Below are 19,874 nucleotides of genomic sequence, written 5' to 3' on the forward strand. Positions count from 1 at the left end.
CCTTCTGAACCAGTGCTGCTGCCCCAAATGGCTTGGGTGCTCACAGTGGCCTTAGCAAGTGGGTGCAGGGATTGTGCAGGGTAATTGGTGGGTGGGGAGGGGTCTAAGGAAGGCCTTAGCCTCTCCACCTCCCTCTCTCCACAGCTGGCCCCAGCCCACTTCAATATGTCAACTGCAACTGGACACTTGTAAGATGGAGTTCAGTGTCAAAGCTGATCCTACCCTCAGGAGGTCCAGAGAGCGCTGGTTTAACAGCTGGTCCTGGCACCCCTGGCAAAGCCTCCATCTCAGCAGTACAGTGCAGCCAGTCCCCCGGCCACCCAGCCCCTATCTTTGCTCCTGTGGCCTATGAGTGTCACAACCCACGGCGACCGGAGACAAGACAATGATGGACACCAGACTGTGGAATTAAGATTTGGGCACCAGGGGCCTGAAGTCTTCCACCAGCTTCAGGTACCCTGGGTCCATTTTACAAGGTATTTATTGAGTAAGGAACAGGAGCATACACAGAAAGTGAAGTCACAAGCAACAATCATGTGGAATAATGTTACTCAAGTAAGAAATAACCTCTTTAAGAAGCAGGTGTAAGCAGCAAATGACTTAGGGTTAGCATGGATTTTTGTCTGTTCCGATATTCCCAGAAAGTTTGGTGTGGAAATAGCCTACACCTGGGTAGAAATGTGAATTCCTTTCAAGCCAGGACTGATTGACCTTTTCAGGAAACTCTCAGCGTTCTGAGAGTTCATGTTGGGAGGAGGCATTCCATCCTCCCCATACTTTCAGGTCTCACAGCTCAGCTTTTGGGGGTTCTCACATATGAGGATGGATGCAAAAACTGAGATGGTAGAGAGGGGTGGCAAACACCCATGGTAGAGCCAGGACTGGGACCTGAACCTTATAGGGACAGGAATCCACAGGCATGCTGAGCTGCAGAGCTGGTCCAGTAAGCTATTGGTCAGCACCACAGATGTGGGCGCACAGTGGGAGAGGTGTGGTATATGTATGGTCACAGACCTGGGGCTTCAGGTATTACTGGGGGTACTGTGGAGAACCCAGTGAGGTGGGAATGAGCAGTCAAGAACAGAAGGAAGCCGGGCACTGGTGGCTCACACCTGTAATCCTAGCTACTCAGGAGGCTGCGTTCTGAGGATCGCGATTCAAAGCCAGCCTGGGCAGGCAAGTCCGTGAGACTCTTATCTCCAATGGCAGTGTGGCTCAAGTGGTAGAGTGCTTGCCTTGAATTCAATAGCTCAGGGACAGTGCCCTGTGCCAGAGTTCAAGCCCCATGACCCCCCCCCCCAAAAAAAAAGGAAGCCCAGGAAGGTGTTTGGGACAGGGACTCTGTACAGGTGGCCGGGCATCAACCTGGTGCAAAACTGCCCCTACCTTGTCCTGACCCCTGTGTCCTCCCCTAGAGCCAAGACCACTGCAGAGCAGCACCCACAAAGATTGACCTCCACCCAGACTGCCCACTTCTTCAAGCACCTGGCACACCTCTCCCCAACACCTGGACTGTGGTGGGGATTCCCATGAGCCTAGAGCCAGCTCCTGAGTCCCATCTTCCAAAGATCAGGCTAATCTGCACCCTCTGAGTGTTACCCTAGTTTTATTCGGGGGAGCCTAGCCTCATTGTGTCCAGTTTGGGCTGGAGACAGCCAGGTTGTGTTATTTGATAAAATCAGATAACTTGTGTGCACTACAAAGCCTAGTGGCCACAGGGAGGAAAAAATGAGGCACACACAGGGAGAAAGTAATTTTATTAGAAGAGGCAATGTGAGAAGGGGGAAAGAGGGTCTGAGCAAGTCCCTAGAGTAGACACGCTTGTCCTGTGCAATGGATGGCACCAACCTATCTCACCCCACAACCTCTCTGGTCATGTATGTGAATCCTGGCTGCCAACTAGCCCTTCTCCCTTAAGGCATACTTGCTTGCTTGCCTGAGGGAGGGGCTGCTGTGAGTCCAGGTTGGGCTGTGACCATGCCTTCTCTTTCCCACAGGTGGCTGTTGCCACCCCCAGTCTTGCATAAACTGGCCAGTAATCCATGCTGGGGGCTGGGCATCCCTTAAATTAAACAGCTTTGCACACTTCCATTTCCTGGATCCAAGATAGGGTCTCTAATATTTCCTAGCCAAGAGAAGCCCTGGGGTCTGTCCCAGGAAGGACAAAGCAGAGGAGCACATGTCTTTGAGTAAAAAGTCCTGGCTGTGAATCCTGCCTTCTGTTAAATTGCTGCTGTGGTTGCGACCAAGTCACTTTCCCAGTGAGAATCTCTTTCCTCCTCTCTAAAGTGGAGCTGTCTCCATTCATTCAACAAATAGGGATGGGTGTTCACCACGTGCTGTGGCCCCGTGGGTGGCAGTCTAGCCCGAGGCGAGCCCTGGGCGGTCGGTGACAGTAAGTGCGCCGTCTGCACGCTGCTGGGCGCGGCAAGCTGCGGGGCCACGGAGGCTGCTGGGGGCCCGGGGAACTTACTTCAGCAAAGCCCCAACAGATCCGTGTGTTCTAGACAGCAGCTCCGCTGGGTGTCCGGACGCCGTGCGGAGCCCCTCTGCGGGCCTCAGTTTCCCCAGCTTCAACCGGAGGGTAGCTTTGTAAGGGTTCTCGAAGCCCCCATCAGGTTTCCTTCATCAGCTCTTCAGAGGGCAGGAGTCTCAAAAGCGGCACAGGCTAGTTGGCCCCAGCCGGGTTCCCCGCTCCGAAGTTGGGGTGTCCCAGCTTTAGCCCAGCGCGCTCGGTGGCGGTGGACCTGCCGCGCGCCCCGGGGCCTCGCTCCGCACCGCCTTCCTCCTCCCCCCCACCCCCACCCCCGGCGGGGTCGCAGCGACACCTAGTGGCGGCGTGGGGTTTCGGCCGTGGCTTCCGGTAGGCCTGAGTCAGGCTTCTGTTCTCCATAACCCGGCTCCTTTCCGCCTCCGCGCTTGTCAAGCCAGTGGCGGTGACACACACTCGCTGGGGCTAGGATAGGATCTATCCGTACGACTAGTGTAGCCCGCGAAAGTTTCCTGAGAGAAAAGCCGGCCGCGGAACTCCGCCCCCAGGCCCCGCCTCCTGAGCACGCTTACGTGCTTACGCACGCGAAATTGCCGGGGCTAAGTATGTCCCCTGCGCCTCGCCGTCCGTTTCCAAGGCAATCCCAGGTCCTCTTAGCAACCGCGCGTGCGCCCTGCGTGGCCCTCACGGGCCTGCACTCTTACCATGGCTGCAGCCGGCCCCAGCGTCTTCCTGCTCATGGTCAACGGGCAGGTGGAGAGCGCCGAGGTGAGCAGCCAGGCACCTCGCCGGGGTCCGTCCCTCAGGCTTTCCCCGGGGTCCCTTCCCTCCACTCCGCGGGGCTGTAGAGAGCCTTGCGGTTCCTTCGCGCCTGTCGGCCGGGCGCGGGAGCACCAGCACGAGAGAAGTTTGGCGCCTGCCGCGGCCCTAGCGTGGAGAAGCTTCGGGGTGATGCCGAGTTTGCCCTCGGCCACGCCTGTGGCTCCTGGCTCCCCTGCTTGCATCGTGTCCACTTAATAGAGCCACCGGCAGGAGTAACGAGGAGAGCCGAGGCTCAGCCAACACACTTCACAGCTGGGAAGACTTGGCTGAAAGAAGTGGGCCCGGTGCGATCTGTGGATGGCGTTTCTATCATTTGCTGGTTTAGGTAACGCTCTGCCATCCCGACACTCCCTCGCTGTCTTTTGCCTTACCAGCTCATCTCGCATACCGCCCCACGCACCCAGTGTATCCACCTCCACGTTAGCCTGGTGCCCTCTTCTTTTCTGGGCTCCCAGCAGGGCTGGCTGCTCTGGGACCTCCTTCCTGCTCTGCTTCGAGCTCTATCCTGTCCTCGTAGCTTTTTATTTATTTATTTTTGTCGGTGTGGGGCTTGAACTCGAGGCCAGCGCCACTTCCGGTTTTCTAGTGGTTTTATTGGAGATAAGAGTCTCACAGACTTTGCTGCCCGGGCTGGCTTTGAACCACGATCCTCAGATCTCAGCCTCCTGAGTAGCTAGGATTACATGCGTGACCCATCTGCGCTCTTCCTATCCTCGTATATGATCCTTCCTTTTGGCTTCCCGGATTCTCCGACTTTACACCGGCACCATTTCCTTAGATTTCATCCATGCCCATCCCTGTGGCCCACGCGCTGAAGATACAGAAAGGCCTGGAACCTTTACAGTTACCTTTGTAACAATGTAATAAAGTTGTCAGGCAAGCTGGGCTCCTGTAATTCTAGCTACTCAGGAGGCCGAGATCTGAGGGATGCAGTTCAAAGCCAGCCTGGGCAGGAAAGTCCGTGACTCTTATCTCCAATAAACCACCAGAAAACCGGAAGTGGTGCTGTGGCTCAAGTAGTAGAGCGCTAGCCTTGAGCTGAAGAGCTCGAGTTCAAGCCCTACGACCGACACCCCTCCCACCCCACCCCCACCCCCCCCAAAAAAAGCTGTCAGGCATTCCGAGGGAATCATGGAGATGGAATGACATCTAAGCTAGCCTAGGAGCCAGGACAGGTTCCTAAAGGGTAGGAATCTGCCAGATGATGGAATGAGAAGGACATCTGTCAGAGGGAGCAATCCAGGTGCAGTAGGTGCCTGAGACTCTCCCTCAGATGCTTCCCATCCTCAAGGCCCCAGCACTTGCTGAGTTCTATCCTTAAGTTTTTCCCCAGGTATCTCACACCAGAATTCCCCTCTACCACTTGCCTGGCCAGCACATGGGCCTCAGCTTGAATCACAGTAAACATGATCTCTTGTGCTTTTTCTGCAGTTTCCAGAGTACGATGATCTGTACTGCAAATACTGCTTTGTGTACGGCCAGGACTGGGCCCCTACTGCGGTAAGCTGGGTTCTTGAGCCTCCACTACTCCTGGCCTTTTGTAACTGTTGGGGTTTCTGAAGGTGTCCTTCACACCATTCCTTTCCCTTCCAGAGCCAAACAAGAGGTAGACACTGAGGTCAGAGGGGACCAAGATAGAAGTTTGTTCCAGAAAATCTGGAGTAGAGAATACAGCCACCACTGGGCTTCCCTGCTCACTGTGTGTTTACATGAGCTAGCCATAAGGAACACATGGTTGGAAGTGGCTGGAACTATGGGTGCTCTGGGCCATCCCCGCCCACTTGGCCTCTTTGCAGCCAGGATAGAACACCCTGGGGAATGAGTGAAGAGAGCTCTCCTGATAAGGCTTTTGGAATCACTCCAAGAAGGGAAGAGGTTGTGGGACCCATATGTTATTGTTCACAAAGGTCTTTCTCAGTCTGTACATCAGTTTACAAAAAGGAAGCCTAGCCAGGCTCTGGTAGCTCATAATAATCCTATAATCCTCTGGACTCAAGAGGCTGAGGTCTGAGAATTTCATTTCAAAGCCAGCCCAAGCAGAAAAGTCTGTGAGACTCCAATTAACCACTAAAAATCAAGTGGCAGAACACTAATCTTGAGTAAAAGGGTAGTACCTAAGCCCTGATTTCAAGCCCCAAGACTGGCAATAAATAAATAAATAGGCCTAATTTAGATAGCTTCCCTGAGCCTGCTTCCTCATCTATACAACATACATATGTATGTGTATATATCATATGTACATTTTTTTTCTTTTTTGGCTCAAGATCAGGCGTTGAACTCTGTGTCTGATGCTTTTATTCACTGGCTGGTGCTCTACCACCTGAGCCATGACTCCAATCCCACAACTGATAAGTTAACACTTAACTTTCCACTAACCATTCATTGTATACTATTATTGAGACTGCTGGGCAACCAGCAAAGCCAGACAAAAGTCCCTAGATCCTAGAGTGTGTGTTCTGTAAGTAGCAGCACATATTCTAGTGCGTTAGCTAATGATAAGTAAGGAACCAGGAGAGATGGAGAAAAAGGAGGCTAGAATCTAGATGAGATGACCTGGGAAGGCCACTGTGAGGTTACTTTTGAATAAAGACCTGAAGGAAGTAAGGGAACAAACCATGTCAAAGTCATGGAAAGAACTTCTCAATGAGAAGGAAGAGATAGTGCAAAGACCCTGAGTGAGGTGATGACATGTACAAGAAACAGCAAGGAGGCCACTGTGGCCAGTGAACAGTGAACAATGAGGAGGTGGCTGAAGGAAGTAGCAAGCTATGGGATGTAGAGCTCAATTGGTAGAGCAAAGACCAGGATTTTATCTTGGGGTGATGGGATTTGGGTGTTTGGGGTTCTGTCTTTTTTTTTTTTTTGGTCAGTTGTGGGGCTTCAACTCTGGGCCTAGGGCCTAGGTGCTGTCCTTCAGCTCTTTAGCTCAAGGCTAGCACTCTACCTCTTGAGCTACAGCACCACTTCGGTTTTCTGAGTAGCTTATTGGAGATAAGATTCTCACGGACTTTCCTGCCAGGCTGGCTTTGGACCACCATCCTCAGATCTCAGCCTCCTGAGTAGCTAGGATTACAGGCATGAGCCACCGGTGGCCCCCCCCCCCCTTTTTTTTGGCATAGTCTTACCATGTATTCCAGGCTAGCCTTGAATTTATAATTTCCTTGTATTAGCCTTTAAAGTGATAGAACTATAGCATTCACCATCATCATGCCTGGCTCTATCAGAGGGTTTAAAACACAGGAAAATGGGATGCAACTCCTGTTTTTTTTGTTTTGTGTTTTGTGCTAATACTGGGATTTGAACTGAGGGCCTTGAGCTCTCACTTAGGATTTTTTTTTCTTTTTCTTTTTCTCTTTTTCTGTGCCAGTTCTGACACTTGAAGTCAAGGCCTAGGCACTGTCCCTGAGCTGTTTTTACTCAATGCTTTTTGTTCTACCAGTTGAGTCAGAGCTCCACTTTGGCTTTTTAGTGGTTACCTCCTTAGTGACTAGGATTATAGGGGTGAGCCACCAGCATCCAGTTCTCAGTAAGGTGGGGTTTTTTGATGTTGTTTAGTTTCAAAGCTGGCACTCTACTACTTGAGGCACACCTCTACTTCCAGCTTTTTGCTGGTAAATTGGAGATAAGAGTCTGTTGGATTTGTCCACATGGTTGGCAGGTTGTGATCCTCAGATCTCAGCCTCCTGAGTAGCTATGATTACGGGGCACGAGCTACCAGCACATAGCCTGTTTTTTGTGTGTGAATACACTGGCAATTTATAAAATGCCTCTTACAGAAGTTTGAGGAACAGGTACCTTGGTCATAAGAACAGCCCCTGATGGTGAGATGACCTGATTTGGTCGAGGACCCCCACCCCCCAAGGGGAGTGTGCATCCTCCAGTGTGGATTTCCAGAACTCTGGAGAGATTCTAGATCTCTGGGCCTGGATAGGAAAGCTATTTCCTGCAGAGATCAGGGAGTCTCTGAGAGAGCCCTTGACCCTGACTCTTGAGGCCTTCGGCAGAAGCCTGAGTGACCAGCTGGCACAGTTCCTCCTCATAGCTGTGCTCTCAAGCATCCGACCTCGGCCTTCCACCTGGGCACTGGGATGGGAGCTCCTCGTCCATGAGGCTCTTTGGCTCCTGAAATGTCAACTCATGCCTAATTGCCAGTGGGCCTGCTAGCTGACCCTACAAAATGAGCATATGGACATGTGGGGATACATTCAGCATAGTCAGGTGGAGCTTTATGCACACAATCACTGCATTTTCTGCTTCAGCCTTGAGCCCCTCCCCTTAGACCACAGCAGGCAGTGGCACCTCCTGGTAGCCATCTCTGCACCTGCTCTGCATAGCCGGATCCACAAAGAGCAAGGTACTGAGAAACCAGCTCTACCCTCACCCAGTCCTGGAGACAGCTTGGTCCCTTAGGGTGGAGCAGGCTGCAGTCACAAGCCATCCAGGGGGCTGGGAAGGTGGCTCAGTGGTAGAGCGCTTGCCTTGCATGCCTGAGGCCCTGGGTTCGATTTCCTCAGCACCACATAAGCAAAAAGAAAAAAGCTGGAAGTGGTGCTATGGCTCAAATGGTAGAGTGCTAGCCTTGAGCTGAAGAGCTGAGGGATAGCGCTCAGGCCCAGAGTTCAGGCCCCACGACCGGACCCAAAAACAACAACAACAACAAGCCATCCAGGTATCCAGGCTGTTTCACATACAGACCCCAGAGCAAGGGTGGTGTGCCAAAGGCCACAACTGTTTTTTTTGTTTTATTTTTTTGCCAGTCCTGGGGCTTGAACTCAGGGCCTGGACACTGTCCCTGAGCTTCTTTTGCTCAAGGCTAGCACTTTACTATTTCAGCCATAGTGCCACTCTGGCTTTTTCTGTTTGTGTGGTACTGAAGAATCGAACCCAGGGCTTCATGCATGCTAGGCAAGCACTTTACCACTAAGCCACATTCCCAGCCCCCACAGCTGGTTTTAATGATGGCCATCACCATCTCCATTTCTCCTCTTCCCAGCCACAAGAACATGGGGTATGCAGAGGTCTCAGCCATCCTCAAGAGCACCACAAACTGAAAAAAATCTAAAATCCAGACAAGCATTTATTCTGTCCCTGCCCGGGGAGGGGATACACAGCCTGCAGAAAAAGGCAGGTTGGGGTGGGGGGGTAGGAGAAGGAGGAAGACTGTGAAAGACAGTCCAGAGGCCCCAGAGGATATATCTGGAAGGCAAGGCGGGGCTGGCAGGGCTGCCTTGGCTCTCCAAGGTCACCAAGTTCAGGTGGGCTGAGGAGGGTTCTGGAAGCCGCCTCCCCCAAGGCAGGCCCAGCCCCTGAGGCCCCTGACCCAAGGCTTGGATCTGTCCACCCCATGTCCTAGCAGGGAGGCAGGGCCACACAGCCTGACTTTTTAAAGGTCCCTCTGGCTTCTATGCCAAGACTAGTTTTCCTGCTGGACTGATGCGGGATGTGAGAGAAAGGCGTGAAGAATACCAGATTTCTCCTGAGTCCCTTGAGGGAGCATAGGTGTTGGTTCCACAAGAAGACTGCACATGAGCAGATTCAGAATTGCCTGGTCCAACAACATGTACTCAACAGCCAGGTGGAGATACAAGGCTGGATGTAGAAGTGGGGATGATGACTTGGGGCTCAGAGAGGTCAGAAACCAGTGGGATTACCAGGTACAGGTAGAGAAGCAGCCAGAGACAGAGCCTTGGGAGTCACCCCATGAGGAAGAAAGCTCCAGAGACCAGTGCTTTGGAAACCAACGGAAGAAAGCACACCAAGAAGCAGACGAAAAGCCAAGAGCCCGTGGTTAATGCCTTAATCCTAGCTACTCAGGGGCCTGAGGATCACAGTTCAAAGCCAGCCTGGGCAGAAAAGTCTACGAGACTTATCTTCAATTCACTAGCAAAAAATAAAAAAAAGCTGAAGTAGAGCTGTGGCTTTAGTGGTAGTATACTAGTTTAGACACTAGCCTAGAAGCTTAGGGACAGTGTCCAGGCCCTGAGTTCAAGCCCCAAGACCAGCACAAAAATAAAAAGCAGACTAAGGTTGAGTCACCTACTAACAAGTGAGAGCCCTGAGTTCAACACCCAGAACCACCAAAATGAGAGGAGAGAGAGAAAAAAGAAAAAGCAGATTAGCTGAATGTGGTGATGTAGACCTCTAATCCCAACATTTGGGAGGCTGAGCTGGAGGATCCAAGGTCAAGGTCAGCCTGGGCTTCTATATAGATCACATCTCATGAGTGAATGAAAGAAACAGATCAACTTCCAAAAGTGACCTGCTCTGTCAGACACTGCTGGTAGATCAGGTAAAATGAGGGTAGAGAAGCCAGTATTGGGTCCCAAGGATACTTTATTTGTATGAACCCTTTGGTAGGAGGAGCCTGTAGTCACATAGCAGTGGGTTGTGAGAATAGCACAGAGGCATGGCAGCCATACCCATGAATGTATAGCTCTTCTAGAGAGAATGACTAGGCAAGTAGAGGAGTGGATTTTTTTGTGTGCATGGTAGAGAAAATAACATATGTGTGCTGATGGGATGATCTGGGAGAGACTGGTCATACAGGAACCTATAAACCTTGTTACTGCCACTTCCTTTGGGGGCAAGAGGGGTGACCTCCCAGGTTTGTCACACCCTAGAGAGAATGCATTAAATTACCAGATCTAAACCAGGCACGTGGCATATATCTGTAATCCCAGGACTCAGGAGGCTGAGGCAGGAGGATGGTGAGTTTGAGGCTAGCCTGGGCTACATAGCAATACCCTGGCTTAAAAAACAAAACAAAACAAAACAAAAGAGGCAGATCTAAGAGCACTCTGCATCCCTTAGTTCTGTTTGGAATATCTGGTCTCAGTAGAAGCAAACAGCCCTCCAACAATTGCCTCTCAATGTAAGGAGAGTAGGGAGAGGAGCTCGGACCAGCTGACCGCCAACCCCCCCCCCCAATTGTCCCCACAGGGTCTTGAGGAGGGCATCTCACAAATCGCATCCAAGAGCCAAGATGTGCGGCGGGCACTGGTGTGGAATTTCCCCATCGACGTCACCTTTAAAAGTACCAACCCCTATGGCTGTGAGTCAGGCCCTAAGAGTGGGGAGCTCTCCATGGTGCCCCTGCTGCCTCCTGCCCACTTCTTTCTCATCCCCCCCTGAACCCCAGTTCATTTCTTCATGCTGTGCACCTGACCTCTGCCGTTTGCCATGCTTGTGAAGGTTGGGCAGCCTTGGAGCCAGGTGCACAGGGTTGCGGCTGCTCAGCCTGGAAAGCTGACTCTGTCCCAGCCTCCCACAGCATGTTGAACTCTAACCAGGACCAACACTGGTTCCTCCTGTGCCAGTCCCCAAGTGCTTTCTTCTGAGCCTTTGCTCATCCTCTTCTCTGTGCCTGCGCCTTCCCTACCTTGTGTCTCACCTTCCTACCAAGGACTTCCTTGCTTGACATGTTTGCTTCCTGCCCTGTCTGGTGGCTCCTAACCTCTGTGCTATGTTCTGAGTTTAGGAAGATGTGTGGGTTTGTCAAAGCTCTTATCCTACCTACTGGCTCCCTAGAGTTCTCTCCCTTACTTTCCCTCTATTCAACAGTGATGTCCTTGCTGCCAGCTTTACATCTGAGTACATACTTGAATGTAGGCCTGTCTGCTTTCATGCATGACCTGGGCCTTCCTACTGCAAGTTGCCTGGGCACTGCTTCCCAGGCACACAGGGTCTGGAATGCAGGCTGCATGGTAGTGTCCCTGGGCGGGGACTTCCATCCTGCTCTCTTCATCCAGGAGTGATAAAGTTCTATAGGTTTCCTGGGACAGTGCTCAAGCCAGTTGGCCCAACCTCCTGCCGAGGACATCTGGGAGAGAGGAGTGAAAGACTGAAAAGCAAAGCCAAAAACCAACTCATGAAGGTGCTAAAGAGCTAGCAAAGTACTGGAGACTTTCCAGGGCAAGTTCCAGGAGAGAAATAAAAATCAGACATGTGCCCCAATCACTTCATCTCTGGGTGTTTGCTGAGTCCCCAAGAGGTGACTGAGAGGCCCACAGATCTCAGAGATAACAGCACTTGGCTAGCATGCACAAATGGCAGGATTGCTATGCCAAAGTATGGGGTTATAGAAGCATAGTGTGGTAGGACCTTGTAGAGCTCAGCACAGTCCTATATGACTTTCTTTCTTTTTTTTCTTATTCAAACTCTTTTTTTTTTTTTAATTGTGAAAATACTGTAAAGAGGGGCTACAATTACATGGGCAAGATAATGAGTACATTTCTTTTTCTTTTTTTTTTTTTATTTTGGGTTTGGTCGTGGGCCTGAACTCTGAGCCTGGGCGCTGCCCCTCAGCTCTTCAGCTCAAGGCTAGCGCTCTACCACTTGAGCCACAGCGCCACTTCTGGCTTTTTTTTTTTTTTGCTTATGGGTGCTGAGGAATCGAACCCAGGGCCTCAAGCATGCAAGGCAAGCGCTTTACCACTGAGCCACCTTCCCAGGCCCAATGAGTACATTTCTTATCAAGCATTGTAGCCTCCTCCTTTGTTTCCCCTTCTTATCCCTTCCCATCCTCCCCCCCTCCTCCCGCCCTCCCACCCTATCCTACCCACCCTCCCCCCCCACACACACCAAAGTTGTAAAGTTCGTTTTTCGACATAACAACTTGTACGTCTCATTGTTGCAATGGGTAACCTGTATCCCTATTTAAAGGACTTGTTTTTCCCCTTCCCCTCCACAAATTATACCGACATCAAATACAGTGAAAGCACGGGTTATACTGTGGGGGAGGGACATACAAAGCAACAAAGAAATAATCTTGTAAATGTGTTAGAAACAATCGCATGAAAGAAACTGTATGACTTTCTTGTATGGCCAGCTGTGCTATGTACATGTGTGCCAGGAGCCTGTACAACAGTGACTTGACTCGGTCATGTTTGAACCAGCTCTGGAAGGAGGGCCAGCTGCTTTTTCCCATCAGCACGATCATGAAAGGGAACAAGCCCTGTGTGTTAAAACTGAGTTAAGTTTACTAACATAACATTGACTCAAAGAGGCTGGCTACATCTGTGATACTTATAATCCCAGCTAGTCTAGAGGTAGAGATTCAAGGCTAGTCTGGGGAAAAAGTTATTAAGACTTCATCAGAATCAATAAGCCAGATATAGTGGAATGTACCTATGGCCCAGGCACTTAAGAGACAGTAGGTAAGACTCCCCCTCCCCATCCAAAAAAAAGTGAGAACTTTAAAATAAATGCTGAAATGGGCATGACTCAAGTGGTAGTGTGTCTACCTAGCAAGTATGAGACTCTGAAAAAAATCTGAATTATGTTTACCTTTGGTGGAAGAGTGATGGGAGGGTACAAACTTCTTAAACCTTCATTGAGCACTTCCTGATTATTAGGCTATTTCAAGAGTGTGTTGTTATGTTTGGGTCATACTGGATTTTGAACTCAGAGCTTGTGCTTATTTGATTTGCTTGCTTGCAGAGAGGTTAGGTAACTTCCCTGAAGTCACTTAGTAGTGACCCTCCCTAGTGACCTGCCACTTGCGGTGATCTGTGCTCTCAGAGAAGACAAAGAAACATGCACAGACACCTAATGGCCTCTTTGGATGTTAATAGGAAACAGTTGTAATTATTATTTCAAGCCAATGTTCCTGGGAGGTCTGGCTTTCTCTGGCCCAAAAGCCCATGCTCATACTCCAGTGTGGCCACCTGCATCAGAGAAGGCAGGCAGGAAGTAGGGAGCGGGCTCTGACCACAGCTGGGACCTTGCCTGGCATCAGGGCTCCAGGGGGCACCCCAGGTCTGCTGAGTGTATTACAATGGCCAGCAGGTTGGCCCTGTCACCACAGCTGAGTTGGGGTGCAGAGAGTGCCCACCAGGCTACCAGGGAAACAGGAAGTAGCAGGGTGGTCAGCATCCTGTTGTCCCCACTACCCCAAGCCTGCTCCTCCCAGTGCAAAAGATACCATCCCGTGATGCATTGCGGCCTGCTTCTGCCTGTACCATCCCTGCCCCATGTACCAACCCCTGCCTTGTCCTTTCCAAGGGCCACAGATTGTGCTGAGCGTATATGGACCAGACGTGTTTGGGAATGATGTGGTTCGAGGCTACGGAGCGGTGCATGTGCCCTTCTCACCTGGCCGGTAGGTCCTCACTCTGATGTGGTCCCTGGACTGCAGCCTGTCCCTTGCTGGCTATGGGACCAGGGTCCCTGCACAGCTGCCCATCCTCTTCCATCTTGGGCTCCAGCCAACCATGCCCTGGGTCAGTTCAGTGGAGGAAGTCAGGTGACTGTGGCCTCTTATCTGGGAGGAGACTCGGGTAGATGCCAGGCTAAGGCTGCTGGCCAGACACCAGGAGAGGAGGACAAGAAGTGAGCCAAAATCTGGGTGCCAGTGGCTCACATCTGTAATCCTATCTACTGAGGAGGCTGAGATCCGAGGATTGAGGTCTGAAGTCAGCCCAGGCAGGAATGTTTGTAAGACTCTTATCTCCAATTAATCACCCAAAAGCCAGAAATGGAGCTGTGGCTCTAGTAACAGAATGACAGCCTTGAACAGAAAAACTAAGGGACAGTTGTCCAGGACCTTAGTTCAAGGCCCAGTACTGGCACCAAAAACAAAAAACAACTGTGCTGGGAAACGACAGACTTTGCAGAGCTTCATTCCATGAGGCCAGGCATGCATCTTGACTGACCCAGCAGCAGCCACACACCCGATCTGCGCCTGTTCCCACCCTGCCTGTGTGGGTGACTCAGCAAATCTGTGAAAATGTGCTTCAGGTACAGAAGGACCATCCCCATGTTTGTGCCAGAATCCACGTCCACACTGCAGAAATTCACAAGGTGAGTTTATCCTGGCCTAATGGGTAATGGCCAGCATATTCCAGTCCCCCATGTTCAGGCCCTTCCACCTACTGGGGACAGATGGAAATTGCGCTATGGGCCCAGGGAGTGGGGCTGCTCAGAGTCCCTGGGCTCGCTTGGGCCACCATTCTGGCAACAAAATGCCATGCAGTCTTCTGTGTCCTTTGTGTCAGATGGAGAAATGCTCACAATGTAACTACTGTTAGGGCCCATTGATGGGAGCCAGACTCCTAAGAACAACTGTCATCCAGGGACTACCTGTTACACAGCCACTGGATGCCTCTCCTGCGGGAGCCTTGGGGAGGAGGAGGCTTCTGTGGGGACTAAACTGGAGCTACTTGGCTGCCATAGATCTGGGCAAGAACACCCCAGATGGGGTCAGCAAACTCTTGCTCAGTGTATTAGGAGCAGCAGGTCACTGTGGGCAGTATGAGGTGAACAGGTGGGGTGAGGGGTGTAGGGGAGTCAGGCTGTGTCAGGACACGGGGCCTGTGGGGAGGGCCTGGAAGTCTGGAGGCAGCCCAGGTGTAAGACTCATGGGTAGGGGCTGGGAAGGTGGCTCAGTGGTAGAGCGCTTGTCTTGCATGCCTGAAGCCCTGGGTTCGATTCCTCAGCACCACATAAGCAAAAAGAAAAAGCCGGAAGTGGCGCGGTGGCTCAAGTGGTAGAGCGCTAGCCTTGAGCTGAAGAGCTGAGGGACAGCGCCCAGGCCCAGAGTTCAGGCCCTACGACCTGACCCCAAAAAAACTCATGGGTAAACCTCTTACCCATCAGCATAGAAGCTTAAAGGACCTACCTAGGCCCCAGACAACTGACTGGAAGTAGGTCTGAGTTCCTGTCAGCCTGGCCCCACTGGAAGCCTCCACTGTACCCCTAAAGGGACAATATGCAGGGAGGATGAGGACACACTGAAGTTCCCAGTGGCAGCCAGGGAGCAGCCCCCTGTAAGCCTGGCTGGGAGTAGGACCCAGTCAGAGGCCTGCTGAGTGGAAGCTGGCCCAGCTAGAGCCCACATGGTGCCCTTCAGAGAAGCGGGGCAGCATTCTGTCACGGCCTAGCCCTGGAGCTCCCCAGGGAGCCTCAGGTTGGAAAAGGCTTCTTAGCCAGAGGCCTGAGCCAGTGGTACTTGGAGGGAACACCACCAGCCCCAGGGCTATCAGAGGAGCAGGGGCCAGGGCATGCCAGTAGACTCTTGAAGCAGAAGGGCTTTGAGAGTCCACAGGTTGTCACTTGTTCTACCTGGGGTATTTGCCCTGCTTCAGTAGGCAGTGTGGTTGGCTTCTAAGACCCAGGGGGACAGCAAATGGCCATGACAAATGAAGGTAGGATGACAGCAAAATCTTCCCACACACAGTACCCAAGGGGGCTACTGGTTCAGGCAGAGCCTAGAACCCTTCCACCTTTCCCTGTCTGGCACCCACTAGCTACCCTCATCCATTGCCCATCAGCCTTCTCCCCTGCCATAGCACCCTCAACCCCTGGACTGACTTTCTGCGGTCACTGGAACAGATTACCAAAACATGATGGCTTAGAACAATAGAAAGCCAGAAGTCCAAAATCTCCATTGCTGGAATGTGGTCAGGATGCTGGCAAGGCGATGCTTCCTCCAGCTCAGGGGGGACACTGTCTCCCACACCTCCACCCCTGCCAGCATCTCAGGGATGCTTGCCTTCCTTCGCTTATGGCCGCAACTCTCCAGGCTCTGCCTCCCTGGTCACAGGCATCCTCCTGTGAATCATGTCTCCTTTATAGGATTACATCGTTTCACATATGTGTGCTAGCATAGCACCAGGGCTTAAACTTGGGGTCTTGTGTTCTCTCAGCATTTTTGTAACGAAATAGTCTCAGTCTGCCTGTCTGCCTGGGCTGGCTTTGAACCTCAGTCCTCAGATATCAGTCTCCCAAGTTACTAGGATTACAGGTATGGGCCAACAGTACAATGAGGACATTTGTATTATACTAGAACCCTACTGGGTAATTCAGATTAACTGCTACATGACAAGACCCTTAACCTACAGAGACCTTTTCTGGCAATCAGACTGCAGTGTTTTCCAGGGACTAGGACCTTATCTCCCTGGGGACCTGTTCAGCCCCTTGTCACCCACCCCTCCACACTAGTCTTCATACAGCAGCCAGGACAACATTTCTACAAGGCCATACCTGCCTGTGCTTAGGACTCACTAAAGCCAGAATGCCAGAGCCCAATCGGCTTGCTGGTTTCTCCACCATTTGCCTCCCCTCTGATCGTACCTCACCTGCCTAGGGTTCCTGAGACCCATGTCTAGAATATTCTTCTCTGGATAGTCTGTTTGCCCAGTCAGATGAACAGGTGGCCCTGGCAGACTCAGGAGAGAATAAAAAATGGGAGGGTGGGATCTGCCCTTGTGGCAGAGACTGCTCTGCAGCCTCAGTCCCCACAGGTATCTGAAGGTGGTGGCTTCTGCAGTGCACAGCTGCTAGGGGAACTCTAGCTTCCATGTTTGTCTGTCCGCCCCCTTCCTCAGATGGGGGTTGATCAGCAGGGCTCCCTCACTGGTGTCCACTATCTCCTGTGGCACTGTGGTGGAGGGAGCAGAAGAGCTGAGCGCAGGGACCTGCGCAGCATTGTGGGTGGGGATGCCTGGCCCCAGCCCCACCAGGGCCAGGTGTGGGTAGGCTGTGGCACACTAGCAGAGGACCTGCCTGGAGTTGCTGTGGGGAGAGGGCTGGGCACCTTCGCCACCCCTGGGCAGCCAGGAAGGCAGGGGGAGCTGCCAAGCAAGGCCTTGGACCCACCTGCTAGGGATAGTAGAGCTTGTTCTTTCCAGCTGTAGCGGGTGTGTTGGAGGCAGAGCCCAAGTGGGGCACCTCCTGCTTCCAACACCAACACTGTGGCCTGTCACCAGGCATTTGCAGAGCAGGGCTCCTGAAGGTAAGTTGGCAGCAGGGCCTGGAGCTGCCTTTCGCATGTGACTGGAGTCACCCATGTCCAGAGGCCACATCCTAGCTAGGAAGGGGGAGGTTTTATATGGCCACTACGGGGGTGCCTTCACCTCACAGCTCCATCATTATCCTTATTTTAGTTGACAAAATTAAGATTCAGTGATGGGAGGTGACTTGTCCTGCCAGGCTGGGAACCTAAGTCTGCCCCTTCCTGGGTGAGGCCCTTCTTCCTGAGGAGGCTGGGGAGTCACATTGCCCTGTTTGCCCACCCACAAATCAGCTGTCACCTTTTGGGGATTCCCAGCTGGGTGTAGGCTGATCCCTTACTCAGCTCCAAGCTGCTCTCAGCTCTCATTGGTAGGGCTCAGGCCCATGGCAACCAGGTTGGGGAAGCAGAACACTAGCTATAAGGCTAGGGCTGCAGGTACCCGAGGCCTCCCAGAAGCCCTGCTGGGCCTCTGCTGACTGCATGATGCAGAAGAAACACACTGGCACCCAGCCTTGCCCAGCCTCACCTCTCAAGACAGGATGGGAAAGAGCTGCTGAGGATTAGAGTCAGGCAGGGCTCTGCTCACCAGTCTTCTCTTGTGTTCCCTACCAGTTGGTTCATGGGACGCCGGCCCGAGTACACAGACCCCAAAGTGGTGGCTCAGGGTGAAGGCCGAGAAGGTAAAAGTTTGATACTCTCACCCTTGTCCTGGCCAGGCAGGCTGGAGCCTGGGGGGGGGGGGGGGGGTGAGGTGGGCCCCAGTGCCTGGGAGCCTGGAAAGCAGAGTACTGGAGCAGCCCCAGAACTCTGAAACCACCTCCCAGATGAGGGCCTTGCTGGAGTAGAGGGCTCACCATATCTGCTGCACTGAGCCTTTCAACACAGGCTGGGCACTGTCATCCCCACTTTACAGAGAAACACTGAGGCTTAGAGCAGCCTTAGTCTGTCTGCCCAGCCCAGCAGGCTGATGCCGCCTTTCTATCTCCAGTGACCCGTGTCCGCTCCCAGGGGTTTGTCACCCTCCTCTTCAATGTGGTAACCAAGGACATGAGGAAGCTGGGCTATGACACGGGACCCCAGAGTATCCTGGGGCTCAGCCCGGCCCAAGCCATCCCTCCATGAAGGCCTCAGCTGTCCTCCGGAGTCTGGATGGTGCACTGTGTGGCTCCCACATACACAAGAACTTTCCCCCTAGGTCAGCCACAGACCCATTGGCCTCAGGTGTGACCTGGTGATGCTGGGGTGGGCTGTGGTAAAAAAAAAAAAAAGCTATGGGGTTTTATATAATAAATATTTTTAGAGAGCCCGGGCCTGGGATGCCTTCTCTCCCTTTTATCATCGCCCTGTATAGGAGGCCACAGGGAAAGAGCTTTACCATCACCTTGGTTCTATTGCTTGGGACTGCAGAGCCTTGTTGCCTCAAAACATCTCTAAAATGGGCATGGATTTAAAAGTAGTCCCTTGCCCGGTGCTTGGTACTGTGTCGGTGCTCCGTGATGCCAGCCTCCCTTGGAAAAAGGAGAGTCCTGTGAGCCCAAGTCTGCCCTGGGGCTCACATCCTGCTGCACGTGCTTAGGGCCTTTCTCACCTCTCCTGGGAGCAGACCCTCCCCCTACACCTTCTCTCCAGAACTCTGCCCTTGTTCCTCCCTCCTGGCAGTCCCTCCAGGCCCCACCGCCACTTCCCCATCTTCCTGGGGTCCCCCAGCTGCCCTTTGGGAAGGCATGAGACCCCTGTCCTCCTCCAGTCAGCCTCAGCCTCCAGGCTCTTAGGTCAGGAAACAACTGGATTTGAGGCCGGCGTGGGCGCCTCTATCTCGAAGTCCTGTTTCCTCTGTTTGTGCCCTCCCCTCGCCCCGTGCCAACTGGCCTGTCACTGCCTGAAGCCTTGGCCCTCAGGACCATTCAAGCCTGTCACCATTGCTATCTGGCAAATAGCCATCTTCTAATGTTCACCGGTTTCCCCCAAAGTTCAACTGTCTCGAGAGCAAGTTGAAATAACTTTATAGTGAACGCCACACAACACATTCTACCATCTGGACTACTGTGGCCATGTCCCTGCACAGGTTCCACATCCAACAGATGAAAAATACTAGGAAAACAAATTGTGACTGTCTCGATTGTGTATGGCCCTTTGTTTTGGGGGGGGGGAGGGTGGTGAAGGGGGTCATCAGTAACTGCCCACATAGCCTAGAGGTGACTCAGTATCGAAGAGGACATGCATGGGTTACATGCACACATCACACCATTTACACGAGGAACTAAAGCATCTGGAGGTGGGGGGAAACCTGTCCCCCAGTATACTGAGGGACAAGGACTGTACTTGTGTTTTCCTATCTATCCAAATACTCCTCTCCTGAGTCCATCCTGGGCTTAATGCATTCCAAAGTAAACTTCAGACAAGTACTACAAGTACTATGCCCCAAGTTCAATTCCAGTAAAAAGGTAAACGGAGCATCTTAGCATTAACTGGAGTTGATATACTTTCAGTTACTGCCTTCTTTTGAGGGAACATTTACATCTATAAAAGGTCTCTAGGTATGCTATGGGCTAGGTTTTGATCAATGCATACCCCAGCTCTGATCAAGCACAAACCTGTCATCTACTTCTACCCATCAATGACAGACCATGAAGTACTTCAGAGGCTGATAACTCCAGTGCATACCAGGGATATGGGGAGCAGGGTGGACATGTGTGACCATCTAGACGGAGGGCAGCTATGGCATATGGTCCCTGGTTCACCCCTTACTTGCTGTCACAAAACTGTGTGTCCACAGTTTCGTGTCTCTCCTGGTCTTATGGGAACACTACATCTCCCAAGTCCTTAGTG

General features: G+C 52.2%; 1 protein-coding gene across 1 annotated transcript; it reads left to right on the forward strand.

The window, feature by feature from the left end:
• The first annotated feature begins 3,148 nt into the window (after positions 1–3,148).
• Positions 3,149–18,354, forward strand: B9d1 (B9 domain containing 1). The gene is made up of 7 exons (XM_070027594.1): positions 3,149–3,259; positions 4,745–4,813; positions 10,253–10,364; positions 13,316–13,412; positions 14,051–14,113; positions 17,658–17,725; positions 18,034–18,354. Exons 1-7 carry the CDS (start codon positions 3,197–3,199, stop codon positions 18,165–18,167), a joined length of 606 nt encoding a protein of 201 aa, XP_069883695.1. The 5' UTR covers positions 3,149–3,196; the 3' UTR covers positions 18,168–18,354.
• The last annotated feature ends 1,520 nt before the right edge of the window (positions 18,355–19,874 follow it).

Source organism: Dipodomys merriami, unplaced genomic scaffold, assembly GCF_024711535.1.
Source record: "Dipodomys merriami isolate MVZ:Mamm:240054 unplaced genomic scaffold, mDipMer1.0.p SCAF_19, whole genome shotgun sequence".
NCBI lineage: Eukaryota > Metazoa > Chordata > Mammalia > Rodentia > Heteromyidae > Dipodomys > Dipodomys merriami.